Here is an 18,298-nt window from a genome sequence, read left to right as displayed (position 1 = left end):
AGCCTGTTACTCCATTCCATGTTGTTTAAAACAAAAACCATTGGTTTGGTCATATATACACTATTGATACTGTGTATAAAATAACTAGATAACTAATGAGAACCTGCTATATAGCTCAGGGAACCCTACTCAGTGTGTCTGGTGATCTAAATGGGAAGGAAGTCCAAAAAAGAGGGGATATGTATATATACACATACATGTAGGTGATTCACTTTGCTGTAGAATAGAAATGAACACAATATTGTAGAAGAACTAAACTCCAATAATTCTTTTTAAAGAACAAAGCAAAAAATAATACACTACTATTAATTACTTTCATTTTGGTACTAACTTCTCTATTTGCACGGCTCTGTATTCATTGCTAGTTAAGAGAGTGATACTTGACATCCATCCTTACTATGTTACTTTTTCAGAATGTACACTTTTTTATTTAAGTACTGCTTTAAAAGCTTCAGTAGTTGAGAAAATAAGTGCTTTAAACAGCATATTTTCTTCCAGGATCTTAAGCAAAGCATAATTTAAGGTTTCAAAATAAAGTTGCATGCTATAAAAATCACAAGTGGGAGATGATGTAATTATTGAAGAGCATTCATAGATATATATTCCAATTTTAAATAGTAAATGTGCACCCTTTAGGAAACAATCATGACTAAATCATAACTTTATGCAAAATTGATGTGTACATGCATGATTTTAAAAATCAAATGCCTTAGCTTTAGAATATGATGCTATAAAGATATACTTCATGAAAGATTATTTTATATGTTATCATTTTAGTTTTTTCAATTGGTTAAAATATCTTTCTGTACATTCATCCTTTTCTTGAAATGCTTTTATAAGTTTGGAATTATGATTTTATTTTGAGAAATGTTAAGGAGTTTTGAAAACTTTTGTATCCCAGATAACACTGTGCTCTTCTGGGTAATGTTGTGAGCTTAAAAAATAAGAATGCAAATAGTTATAAAAACATTGTTGATACACTTCCATAGCTGGATCCTAAAGGATATATCTGAGTACAAAGTAACCTGCAGTAAATCTTATTATATTACCATTTCCATCCAAGGTTAAGATTAATGTTGTTTCTTGACCTACTTCACCATTTATGTAAACTGCACTGCAAGAAAAATACAAAACCTATGCCAGTTTTCATAAAAGCTTAGCACAGACGCCAAGCACAAAGTATGTGCTTAGTGCAAATGTGTTAAAAAGAGAATGATAGTTATTTTAAAATTAAGTACCGTTTACTTGTATTAGACAGGCATTTAGATAGATAACTAAAAGTATCAAAGAGGTAATATAATCTCTGCCAGTTAAAGACAAGATAAGCAATTAGTGATTTTGAAAGCAATTGAAGTGGTACATTGTAACCCAGGCAGGCTGTCTCTGAGCATCCTTGAAGTTGTCCTCTTTGGGAATATATCTCCTTATTTACTTTCTCCTCAACTATGCCCTGTTTTTAAGGGTTTCATTCATTTTTTTTTTTCTTTCCCCTGGACCAGCTTACTCCTATTTGCTGTGAGGCTTCATTTCACTGGCAAAGTAGTCTTCTTTAATAGAAAGACAAATTCCCAGGACTGCATATTATCTTCCTCTGCTTTTCCCAAGACACTCGCTTGTAATTAAAATGTCCATATTTAATTAAAATGCATATTATTGTACAGCTTTTCCAATCATTTTGTTGTTGAAATAGAAGAATAAAAGCATGACATATGTAGTAAAATTGTGACACGTCTTCTAAATGATTTCTAACCTCAGTATACCACTGAAAGTATGCAGTGGCCTCTTCCAAACGTGGAAAAGTCTGAGAAAATACAAAAATGCAGAATATATTCAGAGGCAGCTGTTTGTTTAAGTGTCAAGAAGGATATTTCTCATGCAACTTCAGTTCTAAAGGGAAGAGGCTGAAGTATTTATTATAGCTATGTATTTAGAATTGTTTACATGCTATTAAGACTAGACGTAATCAAGTTGGTCGAAAAGTGTCCTTGATAGACTCTGCTCCTGTCTTTACAAATTCCTTATTTGTAAAATGAAACTAATAAGGTCACTTTTTGATAGCTTTGGTATGAGGATTATATGAGTGGATACCTGGCATGGTTGCTTATATAGTAAGTGTCCAATAAATGTCACTCATTGCTAACATTATTATTATACTGTTAACATTATCATTGTTATTATTTATGTGATGAGCTTCTCTTCTCCTGAGGAGGCTTAGATGATTAATTTCTAAAAGAAGTTTGAATTCCACATCTCTTAGTCCCCTAACTACCCCAAGATTCTGAGATTCATGTAACCAGAGTATTATAGTTCACAGCTGTTCACCACATGATTAGGAAACAAAATTGATTTTAGGAGCATTTGAGCCTCAACAAAATCGAGTAGTCGTGAGACCGCAGTGCACTGATATACAATCACTGGTAAATCAAACCTTCTGTAATAATGAAGTGGATTTGCTGCAAAAAGGTTAGACAGGAAAATTGCATTTTACAGTAAAATGGGGACAAGTAAAACATTTTAAGAAGAGAACTGCCTTGAAAATCAGGATGCAAATGTTCTCTTTTGGTCTCTTCCTGACAAATAACACAGGCTAGTGACAAAGTCGGGACTCAGTTGCCTCTAATTGTGATATGAGTTACATGTTATCAAAGACCACTGCCCTTTCTGTAATTTTATGCTTCATTCAGTTCTAAGATTTTCCACAATGTGTGTGTTGCAAATATTAAAATCTGCATGATACTTAAAGTTTATATTTCACTTTGCCATGTGTCTTTTCAGTATTAGCCAAATAGGTTGACAAATCACCACTGAATTTTAGAACCCTTTTCTAAAAACATTCAGTTAACCTGAGAACTGCGTTACAATTGACGTTCAGTTCAGTCGCTCAGTCACGTCCGACTCTTTGCAATCCCATGAACCGCAGCACGCCAGGCCTTCCTGTCCATCACCAACTCCCAGAGTCCACCCAAACCCATGTCCATCGAGTCGATGATGCCATCCAACCATCTCATCTTCTGTAGTCCTCGTCTCCTCCTGCCCTCAATCTTTTGCCAGCATCAGGGTCTTTTCCAATGAATCAGCTCTTCATATCAGGTGGCCAAAGTTTTGGGGTTTCAGCCTCAATATCAGTCCTTCCAGTGAACACCCAGGACTGATCTCCTTTAGAATGGACTGGTTGGATTTCCTTGTAGTCCCAGGGACTCTCAAGAGTCTTCTGCAACACCACAGTTCAAAAGCATCAATTCTTTGGTGCTCAGCTTTCTTTATAGTCCAACTGTCACATCCATACATGACTACTGGAAAAACCATAGCCTTGACTAGACGGACCTTTGTTGACAAAATAATGTCTCTGCTTTTTAATGTGCTGTCTAGGTTGGTCATGGAGAAGGCAATGGCACCCCACTCCAGTACTCTTGCCTGGAAAATCCCATAGATGGAGGAGCCTGGTAGGCTGCAGTCCATGCTAAGGGTCGGACACGACTGAGCAACTTCCCTTTCACTTTTCACTTTCATGCATTGGAGAAGGAAATGGCAACCCACTCCAGTGTTCTTGCCTGGAGAATCCCGGGGACGGGGCAGCCTGGTGGGCTGCTGTCTATGGGGTCGCACAGAGTTGGACATGACAGAAGTGACTTAGCAGCAGCAGGTTGGTCATAACTTTCCTTCCAAGAAGTAAGCATCTTTTAATTTCGTGGCTGCAATCGCCATCTGCAGTGATTTTGGAACCCCCCAAAATAAAGTCAGCCATTGTTTCCACTGTTTCCCCATCTATTTGCCATGAAGTGATGGGACCAGATGCCATGATCTTCGTTTTCTGAATGCTGAGCTTTAAGCCAGCTTTTTCACTCTCCTCTTTCACTTTCATCAAGAAGCTCTTTAGTTCCTCTTCACTTTCTGCCATAAGTGTGCTGTCATCTGCATATCTGAGGTTATTGATATGTGATGTATAGCTTTTTGAAAACAAAAATGATTATGTGTTTTGTTTCATTTTGTTTTGAAAAGTAAACTTTAACTGGTCATTCTTTTTAGATCAAAAGGTTTCCCAAGAGTTAAAGATTCAGTGAAGCTTATGTTTGTTTGTTTGTTTTCCAGTTTAACAGAATGAAGGAAAATGAGGAGTTGAGCCAAATGGCATGTACCAACCTGTAAACATAAAACAGTTAGATAAATATGGAAGAAATATAATATTAGATGGAACTGGGATTTAACAGTTTTTAAGTGATATCTACTTGAATCTATTATATATGCTATTTGCTCTCTTTTAATATTTAAATTGATATTAAATCTTGTTTTCAAAAGTTAGTTCCATATTTTGAAATTTCATACTATTCAAGTCAAAAAACATTTGAAAATATACACTTCAATCAATAGAGAAGTTAGAGAATAAAAGGAGATTTTTAAATAATATCCAGGTTTGATTTTACTCACAGATATGATTGGTTTTTCTGCCAAGACATTGCCAATCATTTGAATTCAGTTTTTATTTTAATCAGTTAAATATACACATTAATTAAGAAAATTGGATAATTTAACTAAAAGTTCATATAATTTTATAATGTGATACATACTTTTTTCCCCCCAAAAGGAAATGTTCATGGCAAGTAAGAAGAAAAGTTGCTTTTATAAAAGAGAGAAAAAAACTTAATTTCATAACTTTATGCAGTGTTGGCTGTAGCCATAGGCAATGCTGGAGTTTTATGTTTTACAGCTGCAAAAATAATTACATGAGCATTATCTAAGCAACGATCTTTAATGGATTACATTTTGTTAGCTTTTCATTATATACTATAAAAACCCAAATAACATAGTAAATGGAAAAAAAAAAAAAACCTTGATTTATCCAACTTAGACCTTTGATATTTTTGAAAGACATTTTATTATTCATTGCTTTACTTGAGATATGATCTCAATTTGTAAATAAGATATAGTGTTACTAAATTGGTTTTTAGCTCACCAAGCAGAAAAGCTGTACAATTTATTTTTATTTGAAAATTATGTCACTTTTTCATGTATCAAGAGTTTTAAATATTTTCAGAAGTGTTATCTTAGATTTAATAATGTTATCCAGCAAAAGCACTTACTATTTGTTAAGGCCAATTCATTTGCTTTTTTAATAAACCTTACATTTTATTTGTGGCACATCTTAACACATAATGGTAATATAAGTTCATGAATGGTGGAAGTCTTTGTACTCTGTTCATTTATAATGTGCTAACAGTAGCTGCAGGTTTCAGTTCAACATGGTTTATCTGTGTGTCTATGTAATAGATAATAGATATAGATATTTTATTACAATTAATAAATATTGTGTCTACTGAAGTTAGACTTAACAACAGTGTGGTGTGATCATATTTCCTTTTTCCTTTTACTCATCTTTCCAAAGATGGAGACACAGGTCTCCTCCTTAAAGTGGTATTTTCCAAGTGTTAAAATTGTTCTGTTGTGCCCAGGTTTTCTTAATAGATAGATGAAAAAAATGATTTTGTTTGAGTGAATATTATGGCTTACTCAGATGTATGCACACAGTTAGCTGGCATCAAGGAAGGAAAAATGGAGAACTGCAAGAGTAAAGTATTAGGATTTTGTAAGCCTCTAAGCTTACTTGGAGGTTTGAAACCAAAATTTAAGGGTGACTTTTGAAATCATAGGGTTTTTTTCATTGTAGTACTTCATCCATGAAAATATTTTAAAATGCCATTGGAATGGAAAGACATTCATTCCAGTACAGAATTGTAGTATCAGATATTTAATTCAATAGATTTTTAAAGATAAATAATATTTATCACTTCAAATCTATGCACTTAACATACTAATGAACATTTTGAGTATCAGGTTAAACTACTAAAATTGGTCACTGTTTATTACACATTGGGGGAAAATGGGAGAAAGGTAGCTAACATTTTTGGACTTATCATTGAAGAGGGCATCTGCATGCCTGCTTTGTAAACATGGAAACAGAAGTGTTAAGTAATGTGTTTGAGATTTCCTACCCTGTAAGCAGCAGAGCTGTGATTTCAGACCAATGCCAAAAAATTAGGATTTCTTAATGTTGGCAAGATAATGAGGACAGTTATACTGTATTAACTCTTTTTCAAATACATGTTTAATTTCCACATTTTATTCCAATAATTGCAAACTGAATAATGCTGTTTCATAGTTTGTTAGTATTAATATCCATTTGAGCTTATAGTATGAAGTTTCCTCTTCTAAAAACTATGTTTAATAATATAAATGGTGTTAATAATATCTCTCATTCTGAGCAGGTTTGAGAATTAAATAAAATATTATGTTGCTGTTGTTGTTTAGTCACCTAGTCATGTCTGACTCTTTGTGACCCCATGGACTGCAGCATGCCAGGCCTCCCTATCCGTCGTCATCTCCTGGAGTTTGTCCAAGTTCATGTTCATTGCATCAGAGATGCCTTCCAGCCATCTCATCCTCTGATGCTCTCTTCTCTCCTCTGCCCTCAATCTTTCCCAGCATTAGGGACTTTTCCAGTAAGTCGTCTGTTCACATCAGATGACCAAAATACTGGAACTTCAGCTTCAGCATCAGTCCTTCCAGTGAATATTCAGGGTTGATCTTCCTTAAGATTTATTGGTTTGATCTTGTTGCCGTCCAAGGGATTTTCAGGAGTCTTCTCCAGCTCCACAATTCGAAAGCATCAATTCTTTGGCATTCTGGCTTCTTTACAGTTCAACTCTCACAACCATTCATGACCACTGGGAATACCATAGCCTTGTCTATACAGACCCTTGTCGGCAGAGTAATGTGTCTGCTTTTCAACACAGTCTAGGTTTGTCATCGCTTTCCTGCCAAGAAGCAATTGTCTTCTGCGGTCACCGTCCACAGTGATTTTGGAGCCCAAGAAGAGGAAATCTGTCACTGCTTCCACCTTTTCCCCTTCTATTTGCCATGCAGTAATGGGGCCAGATGCCATGATCTTAGTTTTTTTAATGTTTAGTCTTAAGCCTGCTGTTTTACTCTCTTCCTTCACCCTCATCTTTAGTTCCTTTTGTTTAGACTCTTTAGTTCCACTTTGCTTTCTGCCATTAGAGTGGTATAAACTGCATATCTGAGATTGTTGATGTTTCTCCCGCCTATCTTGATTCCAACTTGTAACTCATCCAGCCCAGCATTTCTCATGATGTGCTCAGCATATAGGTTAAACAGGGTGACAACAGACAGCCCCGTACTCCTTTTTCGATCTTGAACCAATCAGTTGTTCCATACAGGGTTCTAACTGTTGCTTCTTGCCCTGCATACAGGTTTCTCAGGAGACAGGTATTTCCATCTCTCTAGTTTGTTATGATCCACACAGTCCAAGGCTTTAGCATAGTCAATGAAACAGAGGTAGATGTTTTTCTGAATTTCCCTTACTTTCTCTATAATCCAGTGAATGTTGGCAATTTGATCTCTAGTTCCTCTTCCTTTTTTATACCCAGGTTGGACATCTGGAATTTCTTGGTTCATATAATGCTGAAGCCTAGCATGCAAGATTTTAAGTATGACGTTACTAGCATGGTAGACGAGTGTGATTGTCCAATGGTTAGCACATTCTTGTGAACTGGGATGAGGACTGACCTTTTCCAGTCCTGTGGCCACTGCTGTCTCTTCCAGATTTGCTGACATAATGAATGCAAAATCTTGATGGGATCATCCTTTAAGGATTTGAATAGCTCTGCTGAAATTTGATCACATTCACTAGCAGTGCTTCTTAAGGCTCACTTGACTTCTCACTCCAGAATGTCTGGCTCTGGGTGACTAACCGCACCACCATAGTAATCTGGTTCATTAAGATCTTTTTTATATACTTCTTCCGTGTATTCTTTCCATTTCTTCTTGACCCCTTCAGCATCTACTAGGTCTCTGCCATTTTTACCCTTTATTGTGCCAATCTTCGGGTGGAATGCTCCCTTGATGTTTCCAATTTTCCTTAAGAGATCTCTAGTCTTTCCACTTTTGTTGTTTTCTTCTATTATTAATATGTACCCCCTCATGCAAAGAGTTGACTCATTGGAAAAGTCTCTGATGCTGGGAGGGATTGAGGGTAGGAGGAGAAGGGGATGACAGAGGATGAGATGGCTGGATGGCATCACCGACTCTATGGACGTGAGTCTGAGTGAACTCTGGGAGATGGTGATGGACAGGGAGGCCTGGCGTGCTGCGATTCATGGGGTCGCAAAGAGTCGGACACGACGGAGCGACTGAACTGAACTGAACCCCCTACCAAATCCACACAAACTGAAAAGTAAAGAACATACAAATTGACGCTATTGGCAGCAATGCTGGTGTCATCATTGCTGCCTTTTAACATTGCCCCGCACTCTGTGATACTGAAAAACACAGTATTTTGAATTTAGTAGTTTTGCAAATATGTCTAAAGTTTTTATAATGGGCCTATTTAAATTGTAGTGATTAGAGACTCTAATACACTAGTTTGAAATATCTTTAAAATACCTCAATCAAATCCATGTTGGAAATATATTTTACTTTAATATCTTTGCTTGCATGTATATGTATTCATTTAGTGATAGAAAGAATCACCCCAATGTGTCATGTAAGTAAAAGGAGGGTTCAGTTATATTCATTAGTACATGGATGAGAAAATGTGGGCAGTAGGTAGAGAAGAAATGCAAGTAAGAGATAAGCCAGATGCTGTCAGGGCACTAGGCAGCAGAAAACACTTGCCCACTGGCCTATGAAGAATATCAAATTATCCCCATTGTGTGTGTAAGGCCAGATATCATTATTAAACTGCATACGTCTGTAAGTAGATATGGATTTTCCAAGATGTATTGAGATAGCTGTTAGCAGTCATTTACTACAATAAATATGTCCTTGTGAAGTTCAGAGATAAGGGCTGTATATATCACCATTGAGTGTAATGATTTAATCTTGTTCCTACAGTACTACGGGATGACTTCAGACAAAACCCTTCCGATGTCATGGTGGCCGTGGGAGAGCCTGCAGTGATGGAATGCCAGCCCCCACGAGGCCATCCCGAGCCCACCATTTCATGGAAGAAAGATGGCTCTCCACTGGATGATAAAGATGAAAGAATAACTGTGAGTATTTAATTCAGCAGTGGGGAACATTTACAAATCTAACTGTATGGATCTCCAACAAAGAAAAAGAGAAAAACACGGATTCTTTTAAACACAGGACTGCAACAGCTTTCATTTTTATTTCTTCTTTAAAAGAAATGTTTTCATTCTCCCTGTATTGACATAAAAATAAAAGGAATATGCATATTGTTTAGTTTGCTACTCAGTAAAAGAAAAGTATAATTTCACTGTCTGAGAGTTAACACTTTGATGTATGACATAATTATTTTAGTCACTCTGGTCATATCCCATTTCTAGATGTTACAGCAAAAATTGTAAATGGAATTCAGAAATACAGTATAATTTCCAGAAAGAAGCTTAAGTCGCTTCAGAATTTTTATCTTTCTCCTTTTTACATTGCTTTTGTGTTCCATAGAGTTTGATGTCATTTCTAAAAAGTAAAATCTTATTCTGAATGATGGTTAATGATGGATTGGCCTCATTGCAAAATAAAATTATGTGACCAGATTGTTGGATTTTGAATTTCTGCTGTGATACAAGTAGAGAAGTAAGCTATCTGTAATAAGTAATGATGCTTTTTTTTTTCTTGTTAACAGCAATTCTATGAGACTTCTTTGCTTTTTTTGGTCTTACAAGGAATTGACCAAAGTACCTAAGTGACTGAACTCTCATTGATTCTATGACTGTACAGTATTCTCCTTCACTGGTTTTTTTTTGTTGTTGTTGTTATTGATGTTGTTGTTCATGTTGCTGTTGTTGGGTTGCTCAATCATGTCTGATTCTTTGCGACCCTTGACTGCAGCATGCAAGGCTTCCCTGTTCACCATCTCTGGGAGCTTTTCAAACTCATGTCCATTGAGTCAGTGATACCATCCAACCATCTCATCTTTTGTCCTCTGTTGTCCCCTTCTCCTCCTGCCTTCAATCTTTCCCAGCATCGGGGTCTTTTCTAATGAGTCAGCTCTTCGCATCAGGTGGCCAAAGCTTTGGAGCTTCAGCTTCATCATCAGCCATTCTAATGAATATTCAGGATTGAGTTCCTTTCGGATTGACTGGTTTGATCTCCTGTGAATTTATGGACCAAGAGTTAAAGTTTCCCAGGAGAATGTGTGTGTAAAGCAAAGGTCTTTGCTAATGTTGAAGAAAAAAGTTATAATAATCGTACAGGACCACGTAATCCTAATAAATGCTTGTACTGTTTCTGAACAACTAGTTAACAGATCAGTATGAAAATTAAGTAGTGGAAAAAAAAAGAGAGAGTTGTGGTGGACAGAGATTTAGAGACCTTATAGTAAAGCAAACTTTTTTTTTTTTTTTTCCTGCACTGATCTGAACTAGCATGAGCTTCTCAAATGATTTTTTTAATTTTAGGATTTAGTGTGAGAAGGACTTAGCTCTACTTTTATGAGATGCTGAAAAGCCACATAGCAAAGTGGCTTCTGATGTCTCATATGCAAAAACACTGATTTGGGAAAAAAGAATCAAGAACACAGGGGAATAGAGTTTAGGGCCAAGTGCTCCTTTTGTTATTGATAACAGATTCCTTTTAGACTTATGGAAAATTAAGATAATTTTCCCTTTAAAAATATATTTTAAGTCATTTGATGACTCTTATCTGTAATTTCCATTTCCCTCCCTAATAATTCAAACTCATTAACATCATTATCATCCATCTCCTCAGCTGTTTCCTGTTTGTGTTTAATACAAATTAATGCTAAATTTCTCAGCACTGGAGATGCAGCTTTAACAGAAATCTGGCAATGCTCTTCTAAAGCTATATTCTGTGATTAATTATACAGGTAAAAACATAGTAGATAATATAACATGTAGTGTATTAGACTATTATAAGTCCTATAAAAATAGTGATGTGGTAGACAGATTAATTAGGATTGGGGTAGAATTTCAATTTTAAATATTAATAGAGGACAAGAAATGTTTCACATGAAGATGTGAAAAAAACTGAAGGAGGGAGAGAGAGTGCTCAGACAAAATAGTAAGTTCAAAGACCCTAAGTCAGGATGTACCTCTAACATTCAAAACAAAAGGCAGAATAGTCATTGTGGATGGAGCAGAATGAGCAGAGGGAGATTTGTAGGAGATGGCATCAAGGATGACAACTAGTCATAAAAAAGAATGAAATAGCAAAATGGTTGCTGTTGTTGTTCAGTAGCTCAGTTGTGTCCGACTCTTTGCGACTCATGAACCGCAGGACGCCAGGCTTCTCTGTCCATCACTATCTCCCTAAGTTTGTTCAAACTCATGTCCATTGAGTCAGTGCTGCCATCCAACCATCTCATCTTCTGTCCTCCACTTCCCTTGCCCTCAATTTTTCCCAGCATCAGGTTTTTTCCAGTGTGTCGGCTCTTCGCATCAGGTGGCCAAAGTATTTGAGCTTCAGCTTCAGCATCAGTCCTTCCAATGAATATTCAGGATCGATTTCCTTTAGGACTAACTGATTTGATCTCCTTGCTGTCCAGGGGATTCTCAAGAGTCTTCTCCAGCATTATAGTTTAAAAGTGTCAATTCTTTGGCACTCAACCTTCTTTATGGTCCAACTCTCATATCCGTATGTGACTACTGGAAAAACCATACCTTTCACTACATGAACCTTTGTCAACAAAGCAATATCTCTGCTTTTTAATACACTGTCTAGCTTTGTCATAGCTATTCTTCCACGTAACAAGTATCTTCTAATTTCTCAGTTGCAGTCATCATCCACATTGATTTTGGAGCCCAAGAAAATGAAATCTAACACTGTTTCCACATTTTCCCCATCTATTTGCCATGAAATGATAGGACCAGATGCCATGATCTTAGTTTTTTTAATGTTGAGTTTTAAGCCAGCTTTTTCATTCTTCTCTTTGCACCTTCCATCAAGAGCCTCTTTCTGCCATTAAAGTGGTATCATCTTCATATCTGAGGTTGTTGATATTTCTCCCTGCAGTTTTGATTCCAGCTTGTGATTCATCCAGCCTGGCATTTTGTATGAGGTACTCTGCATAGAAGTTAAATAACCCGGGTGACAACATACATCCTTGATGTACTCCTTTCCCAATTTGGAGCCGGTCCATTGTTCCATGTCCAGTTCTAACTATTGCTTCTTGTCCTGCATACAGGTTTCTCAGGAGGCAGGTAAGGGACCTAGAGATTGTCATACTGAGTGAAATTAAGTCAGACAGAGATGGACAAATATCATATAATATCACTTATATGTGGGGTCTAAAAAAATAAGGTACAAATGAACTTATTTACAAAACAGAGATAGAGTTACAAATGTAGAAACAAAACTTACGGTTATGAGTAAGAGAAGGCAGGGAGGGAGGAGCTGGGAGATTGGGGTTGACATATACACAGTACTATATACAAAACAGATAACTAACATGGACCCACTGTATAGCACTGGGAACTCTACTCTATGCTCTGCAATGGCCTATATGGGAAAAGAGTCTTAAAAAGAGTGACTGTGTGTATATGTGTAACTGGTGCACTGTGCTGTACTGCAGAAACTAACATAACATTGTGAAGCAACTGTACTCTAATGAAAATTAAGAAAAAAAAGAAAAAGCTAACCAGACTGTCTAAGACCTTGTAGACCTTGTAAATAGTTTCACTTCCCCTCAGAACAAGGTATGAAGCATCAGCGATTTCTCAGAAGAGTCCTCCACTCTCTGGAGTACACAGTAAAGAATGGTAATGGCTGAGAACAGTGGGAGCTTTTTCAGTAATCTCTCTTAGGAGATAATTGAAGAGGAAAGGTTATGTTCCGGATCTGCTGTGAAGCAATTGCCAACAGAATTTGCTAAAAGATTGGATGTGGCTTGTGAGAAAAAGAAAAGGATTATCTTTGTCCATTGGTCTGAGCAACTGAAAAGGTCAAGATCCCATTGACAGAGATGCCATTAATTGTAGAAAGAGAAGATTTGAAATGGGAAGTATCAGGAGCTCAGTTTTAGACACTGTGATTTTGAATACTTAGATATCCAAGTATAAACGTCAGATGAGCAGTTGGAAACATGAGTCAGAACATCAGAGTTGAGGTTGAGGTTGGAGAAAAATTTGAGCTGTGGTAGACAAAACAAGTACTCATTACCAGGCAGTCCTCCCCTCCTTCTGGGCAGAAGAAAGGTTCTGCTTCCCAGTTTCCTTGCTATGGGGCAACCCATTTGGCTGGTTCAGCTTCATGAGCTAAGAGTGAAAATTAAAGATGTTAAATACTAGTGAGTGATTCTCCAGCACTCTTTCTCTTTACCATGTGGCAACCAAGGACATGGGTTTGGGTGGACTCTGGGAGTTGGTGATGGACAGGGAGCCCTGGTGTGCTGTGGTTCATGGGATCGCAAAGAGTCGGACATGACTGAGTGACTGAACTGAACTGAACCAAGGAAGACACATGTTCCAGGACACCCAAAGAGCCTGGGTGCCTGAGTTAGGTGTAGCAGAACTTTCCACCTCAAACTCCGGTGTTCCCCTGGTGGTCATGAAGAAAGAAGGAGAAATAAGTTTTTGTTGTCGTAAATCATAGAGGATTTCTTAGCAGAGACTCATTAGCCCATCTTAATGAATATGGGCATCATCAGCATGTACATATTACTTAAATAACAGGAGACTGAAATCACCAAGGGAGTGATTATACATAGAAAGGGAAAGAGATTCAGTGTTTAGCTCTCAGGGAAAAGAGGCAGAAAGAGCAGTGGAGACTGAAAGGAAGCAGTCAGTAAGAAAAGAAGAAAACCAGAAGGGCGGCCAACTGAAGATAGTGCTTTAAGGAGGTTGCAGTGACTGAGTCAGTTGCAGCCTGTAGATCAGGTAATAGAAGGATTGAGAATTGATCATTGGAATTGACAACTTGGTGGTCATTAATGACCTTGACAATAGCAGTTTCAGTTTAATAGTGGGATTAAAACTCACTGAACTGGTTCAAAAGAAATTGGAAAAATTGAAATCAGGCACATTAGAATTGTATAGCCAATTCTTTCTGTATGGTATCTAATAAAATAGTTAAAACATAAAGGTGTTGTAGCATCACATTTTGAAAGTATTAGTTAATCTTAAAGGTTTTGTTTTGTGTGTATGCATATATATATATGCATTTTTGTGGCAAAAAAGGTATAAAACTGCTATGGTAAATTTTATTTTTAAAAAAATTCTTGGGACTTCCTTTTATATATTAAACTTGAAGAAATGTTGTGGTTTATGCAAAAGTGCTTTATTACAGAATTTTCATTTACATTTTACTGTGTAGAAATGCTATCCTATAAATAAAGGACACCAATGCCTCCACACATTAGTAGCTTAAAATCAGTATAAAAACAACCTCGTATCAGGAATCAAACACTTTAATGTTGAAATAACCTATGACTATGAAACAATGCCAAGATGTTAATGTATAAATAATTTTAAAATCATTTAAACACTGCCAACATGATGATCCACGATAGTGTTCCATATGCCAGGAAGTTGTAACATTTTGAAACTTTTACTGTTTCTAAAACCATCTGTGTGTTTTGTGTAAATTATGACTGTTAAACTGATAAAACACTGGAGGTAAAAAAGCATATTTATACATGCAGGGAAATGATGAAAAATCAGCAGTTTGTATACAAAATTGCTGCTCTTATTTAGATCATAATTGTTTTTGTTGGATTTTCTTCCCTTAAGCAAATTAAAATTGAGTAATTAAAACAAAAACTTAAAACAGAAACATAATGCCTGATGTTAATTCTAATTCTTTTTTTTCAAAAATGCAAAGTAAATTCTTAAGAGATGTTGGTTATTAGATGTTTTTTGTGGTTCTTCTTTCCTCAGCTTTGTTCTTGAATGATTGTTTTCATTTCTATTGTCCAAGTACTTTGCCAAATGTGTTGAGTACAGACAAACAGGAGATTAAAGCACATATTATCTTTATGAAAGGCATATGAAGATTGCATGATTATTGCTACAGTTTTGGTTATAGGAATTTCTAGGGTTCTTTAATGTGGTGGCTTTCTTTGTTGAAAATTTAAAGTACAACGCTCCCAGCTGTAGGAACAAAGCCACACCCTACAAAAAAGGAAAATATGTAATTGAATTGTAACTGCACCTGCATTTTTGATCTTCTAAGTCATTTCTTTTTACCCTGACCAGTATTCCAAGCCAAATTTTAGATCTATGATGATTATAAACCAGGAATATATAAAAAGCATTTTCTTATTTTTCTACCTGAGAGGAGAATCTTTTAGAAATTTTTTGGCATGTATTTCTTAGAATAATTTGAAAGAGGCATTAGATGGTTTTTGTCTCTAGTGTTCTTTCTTTCTTGTCTTCCCCCACCCAAACCTGAGTATTTATATTGAGAATGAGAAATAGAAGGGAAGGCTGGATTAAATAGATTTACTCCGTATATCTGAAACTTAGACATAACCATTATTATTAATAAATGAATTCTTCCCATAGAAGTGAATTAGAGGACCTAAGACATTATTTTTTTTGCTGTAGAACATTTAAATACACTTTATAAAAAGTGACCTATTGCTTTTATTTCACTATGTTTTGGAAATACTGTACTTAAATTCAAGATTTTTAAAAAATTATTTCTTTTTGGCTGTGCTGGGTCTTCATTGCTGATGGCCTTTCCTCTAGTTGCAGTGAGTGGTGGCTACCCTTTGTTGTGTGGAGACCTCTCATTCCAGTGGCTTCTCTTGTTTCCAAGTGTGGGCTCTAGGGTGCACAGACTTCAGTAGTTGCAGTGAGTGAAGCACAAGCTAAATAGTTGTGGTGTGCAGGCTTAGTTGCTCCCCAGCATGTGGGATCCTCCCGGATCAGGAATCAAACTCGTGTCTCCTGCATTAGCAGGAAGATTCTTAGTCACTGATCCAGCAGGGAAGCCCCTCAAGATTATTTTGTATGAGTGGAAAACTGAGAGTGTTATTAATAAGATTGAGGGGAACAATACCATATATTGAGGAAAAAAAATCTGTGTTCAAGCAAAAACACTAAAATTGCCCTTGAATTAAAGAAAAAGATAAATACAGTTGAAAGTACATACCGCAAATAAATTCCTAGACTACAAAAGGGCATAATTGTGTATAAAGATTGTCAATTACAGAATTATGTTGCTGACAAGTAGACCCAAAAAGGCCAAGAAAAAATTGTTAGCATGATTTTGAGCTTCTGAACGGAGTGAATCATCATTGGTAAAAAAAAGAGAATAGAAGCTTACTAGTGCCAAAATATTGTGAATTGGTACTAAGCTTTAAAAATGTGCCATTTATTTTTAAATTTGTAGACCTGGGGTAATTTCAGTATTGTTACCTTAGTAAAAAGATAAGTGTGTTAAAATCATGCTAGTTTTGGGAGAGTCACACAATTGTCCAATGTCTGCAGCAGGTTTCCCATATCTTCTTTATTGTTTTTCTACCAAATAAACATTCTCTTGATGGTAGCTACAGGTATGGCAGGCATAATGTCAGAAGGAAATAGCCCATCTCTCATAGAAGATAGAAATAAAATTCATTTAATTCATTTGTAAGCATAAAAACAAATGCATTCATAAGTTAAACGACTTAAGGTATTCAGTAGTACCTGTTGTTGTTTAGTCGCTAAGTCATGTCCTACTCTTTTGCGACCCCATGGACTGTAGCCTGCCAGGCTCCTCTGTCCATGGGATTTTTCAGGCAAGAATACTGGTGTGAGCTGCCATTTCCTCCTCAAAGGGATCTTCCTGACCCACAGAGTCAACCTGAGTTGCCTGAATTGCAGGTGAATTCTTTACCGCTGAGCCACCAGGAAAGCGCCACAATAGCTATTGTTCAGTATCACAGTCATGTCCAACTCTTTGCGAGCCCATGGACTGCAGCATACGAAGCCTCTCTGTCCCTCACCATCTCCCAAAGCTTGCCCAAGTTCATGTCCATTACATCAGTGATGCAATAATACTTGTGTGTGTGTGTGTTAGTCGCTCAGTCATGTCCGACTCTTTGCAATCCCATGGACTGTAGCCCGCCAGGCTCCTCTGTCCATGGAATTCTCCAGGCAAGAATACTGGAGTGGGTTGCCATTTCCTTCTCTAGCGGATCTTCCTGACTCAGGGATCGAACCTGGGTCTCCTGCATTGCAGGCAGATTCTTTACCATCTGAGCTGTAGGGAAGTCCCTGATTGTTGGTTATTGTAAGGACACTAACAATTTACTACTCTACTATAGTAATAATAGTAGCTATTGTATGTTGAGCACTGCCATGTACAGATTTTATATTATCTCATTTAATCCCCTTTGAAACTCAGTGAATAAGCTATGTTCTTTCCATTATGTTACACTTATACCTGTCAATTGTGTCTTAATGGAGATGAGGAGGAGGCTAACGCTAGTGATAATGATGATGATAAAGAGGATATTGACATTAAACACTTAATGCCACACTATGTGCCAGGCCCCATTCTAAGCACTTTATATATATTGACCATTTTATCCTCACAGCAGTCCTGTCACATAAATACTAAAATTTCACTAATGGTTAACTCCAAATTGGCTGTGGAGACACCTGCCTTTTGTTTATTGACAGCATTTTCTAAAGAGCATTTTCTAAAGGGTCCATAGATTTTCCCACATATATAATGACTCTGAGAGTTTGCTATTAGTGCAAATTTCAACTCAGAATCACAGCAACTCTTAGTCTCCACTGTGAAATATTGTCTTTGAGTTTGTAAGGGTCTGGAGAGATTAGTTCACACAGTGGAGGTTATAGTGGTTTTGAAACTAAACTAGATACATTTGAGAATTAGTCTGTATTATGTCCAGTAATAACAACTGTAATATAACAAAGATATATAAAATTTGAAGTTTGGTACATTCACAAAAATGACCTATAAATGGGCAAGTTCAATCAAATAAGTTCAACTAAACCAGTTATAGTTTAACTAAGGGTTCAAATAAACTAAAACCATTTATTCTGGACAGTAGAGGTCTTTCCTCAAAAGATATTAGGAGATTTTCTAAAGAGGATGGTAAATGACTCTTCACCATTTGGCATTTAAGGAAAGAAGGATTTATATTAAAAGCGAATGAGTCAGAGAATGATTTAACTGACTGTGTAGTCAATTGTGCAATTTGTGGATTAGCTAGATTATAATTTCATCAGCTGTCCACACATCAAATGTTATTGCAGAAAACTTAAGTAATTATGAGAAATTAAATGAATGGGAAATTAAATAAAAATATTGATGTAGTAGCTTTGCAATTTTATATAAATACAATAAA

At 36.4% G+C, this 18,298-nt stretch overlaps 1 protein-coding gene across 16 annotated transcripts in view; it reads left to right on the top strand.

The window, feature by feature from the left end:
• Positions 1 to 18,298, top strand: part of ROBO1 (roundabout guidance receptor 1) — a 1,286,018-nt gene that overhangs the window by 1,135,817 nt on the left and 131,903 nt on the right. For all 16 annotated transcript variants that reach the window (XM_060416459.1, XM_060416456.1, XM_060416445.1 and 13 more), the window contains one exon: positions 8,908 to 9,065. In XM_060416459.1, coding sequence (XP_060272442.1) covers positions 8,908 to 9,065 — 158 coding nt within the window. The remainder of the gene's footprint in view (positions 1 to 8,907; positions 9,066 to 18,298) is intronic.

This window comes from Ovis aries, chromosome 1, assembly GCF_016772045.2.
Source record: "Ovis aries strain OAR_USU_Benz2616 breed Rambouillet chromosome 1, ARS-UI_Ramb_v3.0, whole genome shotgun sequence".
Taxonomy (NCBI): domain Eukaryota; kingdom Metazoa; phylum Chordata; class Mammalia; order Artiodactyla; family Bovidae; genus Ovis; species Ovis aries.
The sequence above is the reverse complement of the archived record's forward strand: the minus strand, read 5'-3'. Positions and strand labels throughout refer to the sequence as shown.